This window comes from Nyctereutes procyonoides, unplaced genomic scaffold, assembly GCF_905146905.1.
Source record: "Nyctereutes procyonoides isolate TBG_1078 unplaced genomic scaffold, NYPRO_anot_genome, whole genome shotgun sequence".
Lineage (NCBI taxonomy): Eukaryota > Metazoa > Chordata > Mammalia > Carnivora > Canidae > Nyctereutes > Nyctereutes procyonoides.
In genome coordinates, this window is record NW_026575144.1 from 9,715,031 (window position 1) to 9,727,286 (window position 12,256).

The 12,256-nt window shown below is 41.1% G+C and overlaps 1 protein-coding gene across 2 annotated transcripts in view; it reads right to left on the minus strand.

Annotated features, from left to right (window-relative positions):
* Positions 1–3,285: 3,285 nt before the first annotated feature.
* Positions 3,286–12,256, minus strand: part of TAF5L (TATA-box binding protein associated factor 5 like) — a 28,349-nt gene continuing 19,378 nt past the window's right edge. For both annotated transcript variants that reach the window (XM_055308790.1, XM_055308791.1), the window contains exons 4-5: positions 11,442–12,166; positions 3,286–4,845 (exon numbers count right to left, since the gene is read on the minus strand). In XM_055308790.1, the coding sequence (XP_055164765.1) occupies positions 4,048–4,845; positions 11,442–12,166 (1,523 nt within the window). In that variant the 3' untranslated portion in view covers positions 3,286–4,047. The remainder of the gene's footprint in view (positions 4,846–11,441; positions 12,167–12,256) is intronic.

The following is a 12,256-nucleotide window of genomic DNA, read 5'->3' on the forward strand; positions in this document are numbered from 1 at the left end:
GTATCAGTTTTGCTTATTGTTGCATTTTTGTGCACTAACACAACATCTGATCATAATAGATACTCCCATATTTAATATAAAAATATTTCTTTTAGGAATTTCAATTATGGGAAAGTATCTAAGTTGTCCTTAGAGACAAACTGACAAGGAACATTTGCATTCCTCAAATTCTATAATGAAGATTTTCCATTTATCATAAAGATTCATTTGGTTGCTATGTAGGGGTCTATAATATGAATCCTCATTGTGGGCTGGGCATAGATGTAATGGACACTTTTCTAAAACATGCAACTGAAAGACAAGTTGAAGTACAGACTAATCTTTTAATCCATATACTTAAATACCAATCTGGGCAATAGTAAAATATTCAATGGATTTTTTTAATACAACCAAGACATTTTTAATAATATGAATAAAACAAATGAAAGGCTAATCACAGTTATCCTTAGAAGCTTGATCTTGAATATAAAAACTTCAAATTGGTTCCCATTTCATGTCTACTTCTTACTTTCCTTTATCTCAACTTTTTCTTTCTTTTGGCCAGTCTACTGTTAATTTGAAATTACAGTCAGATTTTTCTGAGCCTATCAGTCTAAGAAATTTCAGCTGTTTTTTTTTTTCTGCCTCTTATACACTGCAGAGATTTATCATTGTGGTTCAAAATAATTGGATATTTTCAGGTTTCCTTTAGCTATATATTAAGTTTGTTTTTATTGTCTGGTCCTGATTCTGCCTGATGCTGCTGATTTATTTGGCAAAGGGAAGCATGAGTCTTAGGACTGTTGCCAGGAACATTTAGTTACTAGTAACCTCAGGTCACTCTTTACCTGGTACCAGGGGAATGAAGCGAGATAAGAGCCTGGGGAAGAGCACGAACTTTGGAGCCAGACTGCCCAGGTGCAAATTCTGGCTTCATTGGTTACTAGCTATGTGACTCTCTGGCAAAGTAACTTAATCCAATATGGCCTCAGGATCCTCATTGTGAAATATGGATAAAAATGGTACTTATATCACGGGGTTGTTACAGAGATAAAAAAGTTAATTTTCATAAAGCTCATGGAATGATTTCTGGTAGATAGTAAGCATTAATATATACATTTGTTAAATATTCACATTTCCTTTGTGGAAGGTTTTTCTTTGTTTTGTTGTTGTTGTTTTAAGGCTTTTCTATCATCAGGGCTATTTCTTCCAGCTAGAACTTGAGCATACCGAATATAGATCCTTTATGTAACAAATCCAAGACATAACCATTCCATGTTGGGTATAGATAATATAGCTCCTCTGGGCTTTAGATACTTCATCTACAAAATAGTAGTATCACCCGTCCTGTCTGCCTAATGAAATTGCCCTGAAGAGAAAATAAAACAATGCAAGAGAGTAACCTGAAGATTAGAACTATGTTCTTATGTACCTTGTGGCCATAAACATACATCCATACCTCTGATCGACATTTCTATGATTCTGGGAAAGTTGTGAGGGGCAGTCTATAAAGTTAAATCATCCCACATTAAAATCATTTTGAAAAAAGAGGCCAAACATACAGATCATTAAGAGCTTGAATTGAAATTACAAAGTGGGGGGATCCCTGGGTGGCGCAGCGGTTTGGCGCCTGCCTTTGGCCCAGGGCGCGATCCTGGAGACCCGGGATCGAATCCCACATCGGGCTTCCGGTGCATGGAGCCTGCTTCTCCCTCTGCCTGTGTCTCTGCCTCTCTCTCTCTGTGACTATCATAAATAAATAAAAATTAAAAAAAAAAAAAAAAAAAAGAAATTACAAAGTGGGGATGCCTGGGTGGCTCAGCAGTTGAGCATCCACCTTTGGCTCAGGGCATGATCCCGGGTCCAGGGATTGAGTCCTGTATCCGGCTCCCTGTGGAGAGCCTACTTCTGTGCCTCTGCTTCTCTCTCTCATGAATAAATAAAGAAAATCTTTAAAAAAAATGAAATTACAAAGTATATACATGATTGGTAATTTGAAGACTGACCAACCTAATACATTTTTGTGTTTAATTAAAAATTTTTTGCATTAAAAACAAACACAAAACCTTTCCAAATCATTGCTAAACAGTGGCATTTTCACTTCTGAGAATGATTTGGCCCAATTTAGGGATTTTATTGTTTCTAGCAATATATCATATAATTTAACTTAAGAGTTCACTTATTACAGATACGAACACATTTGAATTCTCTCTGGGCTTCTTCACTCACACTATGCGGAAGGGGATGCTGGCTGAGGCACTAAAGGATCCTTCCTACAATGTTTCAAATATCTAAGTTTTTATGAATAAGAAACATTTCCTATTAATTAGCATCTTAGGCTCAAGAAAAAACATTTTGGCATAGAATTCCAGTGTCTTCATTTAATTTCCTGATAATTCTTGGTGTTCTTGCCAGGAAATTGCTTTACAGTACATTTAAAAAATTCTTGCATCATTTAAATTTATCTGGAATTGTACTATAAATAGTTTAAGTTAAATTAAATAGCACAGTTGTTGTGCCCCTTAGAAATTTTATAATGGGGTCATTAAAGAAAACTGGAAGTGGGATCTTCCCAAATTACTCTAGATGGTAAAATGTATGTTGTCTCTTGTTAGCAACTGGCAATCTTGGATGTACAAACAGTAATAAATGTTACCAATAATTCCTGTGAATGCAGAGAGGTATCATGATTCAAAGTAACAGAATATAGGAACAAGTAGAGTATACCTAGTCATGGCTTGTCTGGCCCACATGAGTGACTATTATTCTGAAGAGAGGTGGGCTGCACGTCACCCCTGGACAGGCCACACACCCACCTGTCCTCACAGTTTAAATGAGATGACAACACTTTTTTTTTTGAAACTAAATACATTTTAATAGAAAACAAAATACAAAATAACTCTCTTCAGAAAACAGAAATATTTAATCCTTTTTTCACGAATTCGAACTTGCTTTATCCTCAAAGCACAGTTTTAGATGTGTGTATGTACTTACGTTTTGTTTCACAAAGTGTTCATTAAACCGCTATTGCAATGCAGGAGGTGGGAGCAAATGATCGCAGGAGAAAAACACATTGAGAAAGCCACACCTCGGAATAAATGGGCATTTGGAAAATTTAACATCTTCTAATTCTATTTTTTTGACTTATCACTTTAAATTATTTTCATTTCTTTACCACAATCTGTCCTTTCAGGGGAGAGAACTGTTCATAGAAGTGCAGCCATGAGGAGACTCTTCCTCTCCCACCATCACTGCAAGAGCCAGGACTTTCTCAAACAGACCCACCCACCCACCTCTAGACACATGTCAGCCGGAGTGATCAATCCATCACCCAGAAATTTTCCCTTTCTCCCAAAACACTCTGCTACCAAATTCTCTGAATTCCCTGAACCTCAAGATTCCAAGTATCACAGCCAGTGCCAGGAGTAAAACCTGAAAGATGAGAGCAGAGAAGGCCCCTCTGCCAGTGCTAGGTTTCCTCTTCTCAATAATAATAATAATTATAATTATAATAATAAAAAATCCTGGTTCTCTGTAATTACGGAAAAGGAAAGACTTTATGCCAGGATGACCCCCGCCCCCCATTTCTAGTTCCCACCCCTGCATTCCTAGACCAGTAAAGATCCCTTCCACCCGAGCACCTGGGCACATGTGACCCTGTGGCGCCGCTCCTTGTGAGGGCGCCCCGCAACCATCTTCGGACCAAATGCAGCACCCAGCAGCGAGGTAAGCAGCATCTCGGGTTTACAGACGGGAAAAGGAGACAGACACGAAGGTGCTCGCGTGAGGACACAGGTGGGATCTCTGAAGAACTTGCAATCTGACCTCCAGAGCCTCTTAATTCTCCATCTCATGTCCAATCCCAGCACCTTCCCCCTCCAGTCCTTCGACATTTGGGGGAGAGTGAAGGGGTGATGAGCTCAGGATGTCTGCAAGGGAGAAGGGGGAGAAGCAGGGAGTCTTTCACAGTCAGTCAGTGATTCAATCTTAATTTGTCCTAAGACTTGCAACCTGGAGGCTTTCCACTACTGCCCCAGTCCATTACAACAAAGATAAAAAAAAAAAAAATTAATGTTCCTGATTTTCTTGTGTGATTCCAGTCACTAGGAGAAGGTTGCAGGCCATGAACTGCACGCTCAGTACATTGCTCATCTGCCCGGTGTACACACCCACGAGTTCCCCAGAGGAACCATCGGCAGGTGTGCTGCAGTAAGTGTTCCTGATGTCCCAGACACGCACAGAGTTGTCCATGGATGCAGAGGCGATCAGACTACTGTCCGGACTGAAGGTGAGGCTGGTGATATTGTCCGTGTGGCCTCTCAGTTCTTTATAAAGGGTCCCAGAGGCCAAGTCCCATAGCTTCAGCCGCTGGTCCTCACCAGCTGATGCCAAGTACTTACCATTGGGAGAAAAGGCAAGAGAGAGCACGGGGCCACGGTGGCCCGTGAAGAGCCTCACGGAGTTCCCCTGTTGAGCACTCCATAGCCGGACAGTCTTGTCAGTCGAGCCTGTGGCTAAGTAGTTTGAATTAGGGTGGAATTTGACACAGTCCACATCTGCCAGGTGTCCAGCATATATTCTCAGCGGGTACGTCCGATCAAATGACCACAGCCTCGCGGTGCGGTCATGGGACCCGCTGGCAAAGTACAGGCTATATGGGCTAATGTCCAGGTCCCACACAGGGTAGGCATGTCCTTGGTACAACACAGTGTTGGTGAAACTCCCGAGGTCCCAGTACCTAATGGACATGTCTTCAGAACAAGAGAGCAACCCTGAGCTGTCTGCGAGGAACCTTGTGCTGTACACTGGTCCACAGTGTCCCCGTAGTATCTTCATCTCTGTGCCCGCATTGTCATCCTCATCATCCTGGGGACAGCGGGGGGGGGGGGGCAGGTGGCAGAGAGACACACAAGGAGAAAATGTTTAGTGGTCTGCCATGAAAACCAAACAGTCCAACAAAAAGAAAAAAAAAAAACACAAGCCACTACTTGGGAAATAGCATCTACCTGACAAATGACAGTGGTCTTGCCCTTAAGGGTGACCCCAGGAAAACTCATAATTGCACAAATGAATAAAAGGTCTCTTGCAACTTGCAAATTGTTTTCCTGAAATATATCTTGCAGCTAATACTGTATTAAAAGTGCACAAATGCAAGGCCATTATTATACAGTGTTGACTGTGGACCTTACAGTGAGGCTGAGAATAACAGATTTCAAAGCCTGCTTAAAAGGCTGCCCACAGTAACTTCCACTGTTAATTCTGATAGACATCATTTGGAAAGACTGACTTCTGAATTTACATTAAGTTCTCAGATTCTTTTATTCTGAGGGCCTGTCTTTATCTGCCGGTTTTAGCTGCTTTGGAAGCCACATTGCTCCGTTTCTACTCCACTAAGAAACTTCCTGGCATGTTCATTACTCCCATGAGTGGGATCAATGATGAAGGCAGGCACCGTCTCACTTCAAAATAATACAGAACCACTGTAGAAGGTTAGTCAAAATAAAGCCCAAACATATCGAAGCTGAGAGGAAACCAGAAAGGTCCAGTTATCAATAAAGGACCCTCACAGCTTGTGACCAGCAGAAACTGCCAATGTCCAAAGAGGAATAAAGATGAAGTTTTTAAACCGTGACTTTCTGAATGGTCTGAAACATCTTCCCCAATGAGGCATGGGTTCAGAATGGCTTCAAACAAAGCCAACTTACGGGATTCTTGGAAATAAATTTCTGTGTGGGGGGACAGCAAAGAAGATAGCTACTCATGGTACTGAGGGAGAAAGTCCCTTTCTCACCCTCTTCCCCTCAAGGACAGCATCTCTGTTCAAAATCCATTTTGCCTTCATTCCCTCATGGACAAGCTCCCTAACACCACAGCTGTCTCTATCCAGGAATTCACAAATTAAAATGGTTTCCATTAAACACCAGAAGAATGAGGAGTAAGAAGGAGTTTTGAACCAATTGGCTTTGTTAGCTTAGAAATAAATAGGTCTGTGGGTCTTAGGTTCTTGTACAGGAAAAGGGCATCTTTTTAATCTCTATTTGAAAACTATTAAATTCAAAATAAAACAAATGCCTTCAATGTGTACGGATTTCAGAAAAATTTAAGAGAAAATAAACACTGATGTCCATGAATATTCAAAATGGCTATTCTAGACACTCCACATTAAAAATACATAAGCATTCAGGAGCCTAACAGTCTACTGAGTTTACCAAGAATATTAGCAATTTTCCTTTCAAAAGAGGTTACAGCAACACTTTAAAATTTCAAGAGTGACTCATTGCTGTACACCAGAAACTTTATATAAAAACTGTGGGAGCAAAAAACGACCCCAGATAAATTACACAGAGAGTATCTGAAAGTGAGTGGTAGATTAAAGGGCACGTTACCATCTCTGAGGCTTAAGTGGTCTTCTCTTGGGGCAGGAAGTTAGGAAAGTGGGTCTTCAGCTCCTTAGTGGGGACCCAAACAGCATGCTCAGAGATGGAGAGAGGAGGGTGCACCAGGGGTCAAGGTGGCACTTCCCAGGGGTCTCAATGATTGTCCTGAGCACGTGGAAAAGTGCCTGGTTGACTATAGACTAAGAGATGGGAAAACCAGAGCATTCCTGCTGGCTATCACTATCAGCTCTTTGCCAGGACCACAGCTTAAAATAACCCAGCCACATTTTCTTCTGTGGCTCAACCAAGTCCCACAAGGGCCTCAGCAAAGTCGAGCTAAAATTCTGAACAAGCAGCTGATTCACACATGCCCAGCCCCAGATTCTCCCTTTCCTTCCTTTCATGCTTATGGGACAAAACCCAAACTCCCTACAATTGAATGAACACCCTACAGTAAATGGGCATGCATCCCAAATAGGAATCTTTAATTTTTAAGGTATATTCATGTAATAATAAATCACACTATGTACATTATAAAAATGCATAAAATGAGAAATTAAAAAATAATAGGAAAGTATAAAAAGATTTTCAAACATGACCTTATGTACCCCTGTGCCATAGTTTGCTAAGCCCTGCTTTAGACCATGGAGGCCCTACAACTTTCAGACTTGTTATGGATGTCTGCTCCTGTACTAGGAGGTTCAAAGTGCCTCAGCTCACAATTTTTCCCAGCTCCGAGGGTACTTTCTGGGGTCTGAAATTTAGCCCTGGGCTGTTTCCCCAACATGAGCTGCCAATGAAATGGAATGAAATTAAATATGGCTGGCTTGGGATTGGGTTAAGACATGGAATCAAGTGTGTGTGAGGGAGGGGTATGGGATGGACTGCTCTCCCCAGGAAAAATGACAGTAACCTGAACTAGAATAGAAGAGGTGGCTATTGGCTAGTTGAACTGAACATGTACTGTATGTGTAAAACACGCCAGATTTCCAAGACTTAGGACAAAAAAGGAGAATGTAACGGATTTCATTAATAATTTTTTAATATTTCTTACATGTTGAAATGATATTTTGGCCATATTAGATTGAATAAAATACATTATTAAAATTAATTGACTATTTCTTTTTACTTTTTTAAGTGGCTACTAGAAAATCAAAATTACAAACATGGCTCACATTATATTGTTATATAGGCCAACATAGACCTACATGACCGTTTTATATACAAATTACAGAACTGAATATTTGACAATACTGACTTCTTTACTTTTCAAACTTAAAGATTGCTGGATTGGGGGAAGGCTCACTAGACAGTACATGAACCGAATACTGGTGCTGTAGTGCTGGGCTAGGAGGGCGGGAAGCTGGCAGTGACGAGGGTGATCATCTACACATACCTGAAACGAAGAGCAAATCCTTGATTTGGTATCTGTGGCTTTGCCATGTTGTCCAAATTATTAAAAATACATAGTTACCAATCAACAAGGGTAAAAGTTGGACCTCATTTCTAACTCCATTTACTGTGGAACAGAGGATAGAGGGTCTCAGAAAGGATGGGGGCTACTGGTACTGGTGGGAAGAGGGGCACCGCTATGCCAGTTAATAGCTTTTCAGAGGTTAATCTAGAATATCTCTACATTGGAGATACCAGAAACTACACGGCAGTGCTGTAAATCCTGTTTTATTTGGCTTAATTAATAGAGAAAATTTTATGCCCTCATAAGAGCTTTTGATTACTGGTTTTGACTTTTAAAAAACTGAGATATAATTCATATACTATAAAATTCACTCTTTTAAAAAGTATAATTCAATAGCTTTTAGTATACTCACAGAGTTGTACAACTACCACCACTATCTACTCCAGAACATTTTTTCATCACCTCAAAAAAGAACCCCTATATCCATTAGCAGTCACTGCCTATTTACCTGTCCCCAGCCCCTTGGCTTCTGGTCCCCACCAATCTACTTTCTGTTTCTATGGATATGACTGTATTTGGAATCATAGAGCATTTGGTCCTTTGTGACTGGCTTCTTTTATTCAGCATAATGTTTACAAGGTTCATCCACAATATAGCAAGTCTCATGTCTCCTGTAGTTTCATTCCTTTTTATGGCCAAATAATATTCCATCACACAGATCCACCACACTGTTTATCAATTAACCAGATGGTTAATAACATTTGGGGTGTTCCCACTTTTTGGCAATTATGAATAATGATGTTACGAACATTCATGTACAAGCCTTTTGTGGGGACATATGTTTTCAATTCTCTTGGGTATATACCTAGAAATGGAATTGCTGGGTCTTATCAGTATTTTAAATACCTACTATTAAAACATTTAATCTGCTAATTTATGCAATGGCTATTGGTTCACAAAAATTAAGACACAGGCCGCAAATTGGCTTTTTAATTGGGTTTCCATGTGCTTTTGTAGTTCCTACCATCTCTTTGGTCCTACTAGCTTTACCATTTATGTTTCCCTGCTTGGCTTCTACAGGCATGTGAATTTCTGATCCTTGCATTAAGAGCTTCTATTTTTTTTTTTTTTAAGAGTTTCTATTTTAATTGTGAATTCTAGAAGGAAAAAAAAAAGTCCAAGTTCTCATTGAAGAAATATTAAAAACTAACTACCAGAGGGGTGCCTGGGTGGCTCAGTGGCTGAGCGTCTGCCTTCAGCCCAGGACATTATCCTGGGGTCTGGGATTGAGTCCCGCATCAGGCTTCTTGCAGGGAGCCTGCTTCTCCCTCTGCCTAGGTCTCTGCCTTCCTCTCTGTGTGTCTTTCATAAATAAACAAACAAACAAACAAATAAATAAATAAATAAAATCTTAAAACACACACACACGCACCAAAAACAAACTACCACAACTGATTTATACCTTGCTTTTCCCCCAAAATGTTCCTTGTCAGGAACAAAAAAAACCCACCACCCCTCCCCCCACAACAAAACCCATTAACAACAAAAAAACGTCCCTAAACTGCTATAACAAAATGGGCAAGGGATGCAGAAATCCTAAACAGGAAACCTCTCGACAACATAATAGGAAGACCTCAACTTTAGTTCTAAAATTTAAATCCATTCACAAGGAAAGCAGTACCTTTACACTGTGGCAGCATCCACAGTACTTTCAATATGGATAATGGTGAATAAATCAGAGAGATATTTAAAACAAGTGCTCCTCTGACATCCTTTCTTCTCTTGGAGTTGAACAGCACCTCCCACCATCTACCTGGGTGGTCAGGTCTGAGACACAGAAGTCATCCTCCACTCCTTCCCCTCTGGCCCCTCCACTGAATCCAGTCACAGGTTCTCATCTGAGTGGGCAACCACGTTCCTTTCCTGCTGCCACTGCCCTGGCTCAGGACACCATGATCCTTAGCGTAGCCTGTGGAGTCGTGCTGCTGCCTGTCATACCCCTCCCAACTCCAGCCAGATGGAATTTCTTTCACTGCCTGGAATTCATCATGTTATTCTTTATTTCTAGGTTTTCAAGTGTGCACCTTCCAAAGCCTGGACGTCTTCACAGATTAAGTCACAGAGCTAATTTTTAGTGGCAGCCAGGGTAAAATCTTAAACATTTTAGTCTAATGTTCCTTTCTTCTTTGTATCTATCTTTGCTTTCTTCTTTTAATTGGTAATACTGAGAATAATCTCCAAACACGACGCCTGTATCTACAGAGAGCTGTAAACAAATGACAGCAGCATCCTTCAGTTGTATGTGAAGAATACTCAAAAGGCTAGAATTGTCTCCTAGGAAAAGGAATTTTAAAATTCAAATACATGTGCAATAGAAAACATTTTGGAAGGTATTATAAAATCCTAGAAATCAAAGCATGTAAGCTGGAGTGTATACCTTTTACTCATCACAACTCCCCTAATTATATTGTCTCAGTTGCAAGAAACAAAAATTCACAGCCCATGCTAACTGGAAGGTGACTAAGGAAACAAGAATAGGAAAAAAGGGCTTATTTTGTGTACCCGATATTCTTGATATCCTTATCACCTGTGGAAATTAACTTGAACGTGTTTTTTTTGTTTTTATTCCTCAATTTTTCAATCCTGTGCAAAGAATCTTCCATTGCAAGTAAAGTGAGGCAGAGCTACCTGAATTTCAGTGGTGTGATGACAAAAATATTCTAGCTCTCACTCTCAGGGCAAGTTACCTTTGTGAAGTTCAATTTCTCTCTCTTTGCCCACATGTCTTCTAAGGCAGAGATCTCAGTGACCTGAGACTCAGGCGACTTGCCCTGCCCTTCTCCCTAACCATCCCCAAACAAACCCAGCAAGATCATTACATTGACTGATGGATAAAATATCAACTATACTGCCTGTGCACTTTTCAAGATGGGGTTTGGGAACACCCAGAGCACATGGAGCCAGAGGATGTGCACTGGCCTCAGAGAGGCCAGTAACACCCAGGGTTGGGGAGGGGGAAGAGAAACCAGTGTTCTCATTTACTTTTGATGAGATTAGAAAATGAGACCATTGGGGATCCCTGGGTGGCGCAGTGGTTTGGCACCTGCCTTTGGCCCAGGGCGCGATCCTGGAGACCCGGGATCGAGTCCCGCATCGGGCTCCCGGTGCATGGAGCCTGCCTCTCTCTCTGCCTATGTCTCTGTCTCTGTCTCTCTCTCTGTATGACTATCATAAAAAAAAAAAAGAGAGACCATTCATCACAATTTAAAATGCAGACGCCTTTGACCCAGTAATCCTACTTCTAAGTGTTCATATTTGCACAAATGTACACAAACATACACCACACACACACACACACTTACTGTAAATTTCAACATTAGCTAAAGGTCTTTAATTAGGCTTAGCAATGTTATCCTTATTCAGACAGTAATAAATTCTGACCAATCATTAAAAATGTTCAGGTAACGTTGTTAAAAATAGCTCTCATCTCTTCTGAGGTTAGACACGAGCAGGAATTCAATAGCTATAGGTTACATGGGTATTGGTCTGGCTTTAGCTATATGATGGAGGAAATAATGAAGTCCATTCTCCACAAGAGCTGTCATATTTGGTAAGAATTCTAAGCAAATTAGTAAGGCAGGTGTAGGGAAGAAAAATGATACTCATACCTCCTCCTCCAGAATGTCACAAGCCAAGTGGATGCGAGACACGTCTACTTGATGGGGTTCTGATTTTAACTTCTTGGATCGTAAACTCCACAGTTTTATACAGGAGTTGTCAAACCCAGCAGCAAGCAGCTTGCTATCTGGGGAGATTTCTGCAGTGTTCAACAGCTGCTCTGTGTTATAGAAGGCATAGAAACAGATGGTAGTGAGGGAGGGAGGGCCATCCTTGACGCGCTTAATGCTCTCCTGCAAGACCTCCAGGGCAGCCTCATTCTGCAGAATAGGGGCAGGCATATCAGTGGGCTCTAAGCCGTTGCCCTCGCTTCGAGAGGAGCTGCCGCTGGCATAGAGCTGGTAATCTGTTCTCTTGGCAGGCTGCACGTCAAGATGGATATGCAAGGTGAGTACTTTGCACAGGGCGGTGTTGTTGTCACTTTGGAGGTAGCGGATAAGGTAGTTGTAGCTGTCTTCCTGGAGACGGACCACGTACTTGTTATCTAGGAATGCTCGAAGCTTAAAGTTAGACAGGATGTCCTGGATGGTTTGAGTGGTCTGTAGCTGCTCAATGACATCCTTCTGGCTAGCGTTCTGCAGAAACATTCCATGGAAGCGACTGTAAAAACTTTCCACTGTGCTCTTCGGACTGTTCTGGACCAGGTTGAGGTGGAGGTAGACAAAGAGAGGATAGAGGAGAGGCATCACTTCGTGGCTATGCTGGGAATCAGAATCTACAATGACAAAAAGTAAGGGCTTTATAATTAGTATAACTTCAAAGAATAATGTGGCCCTCCCAGGGAGCCCACTATCATACAACACTT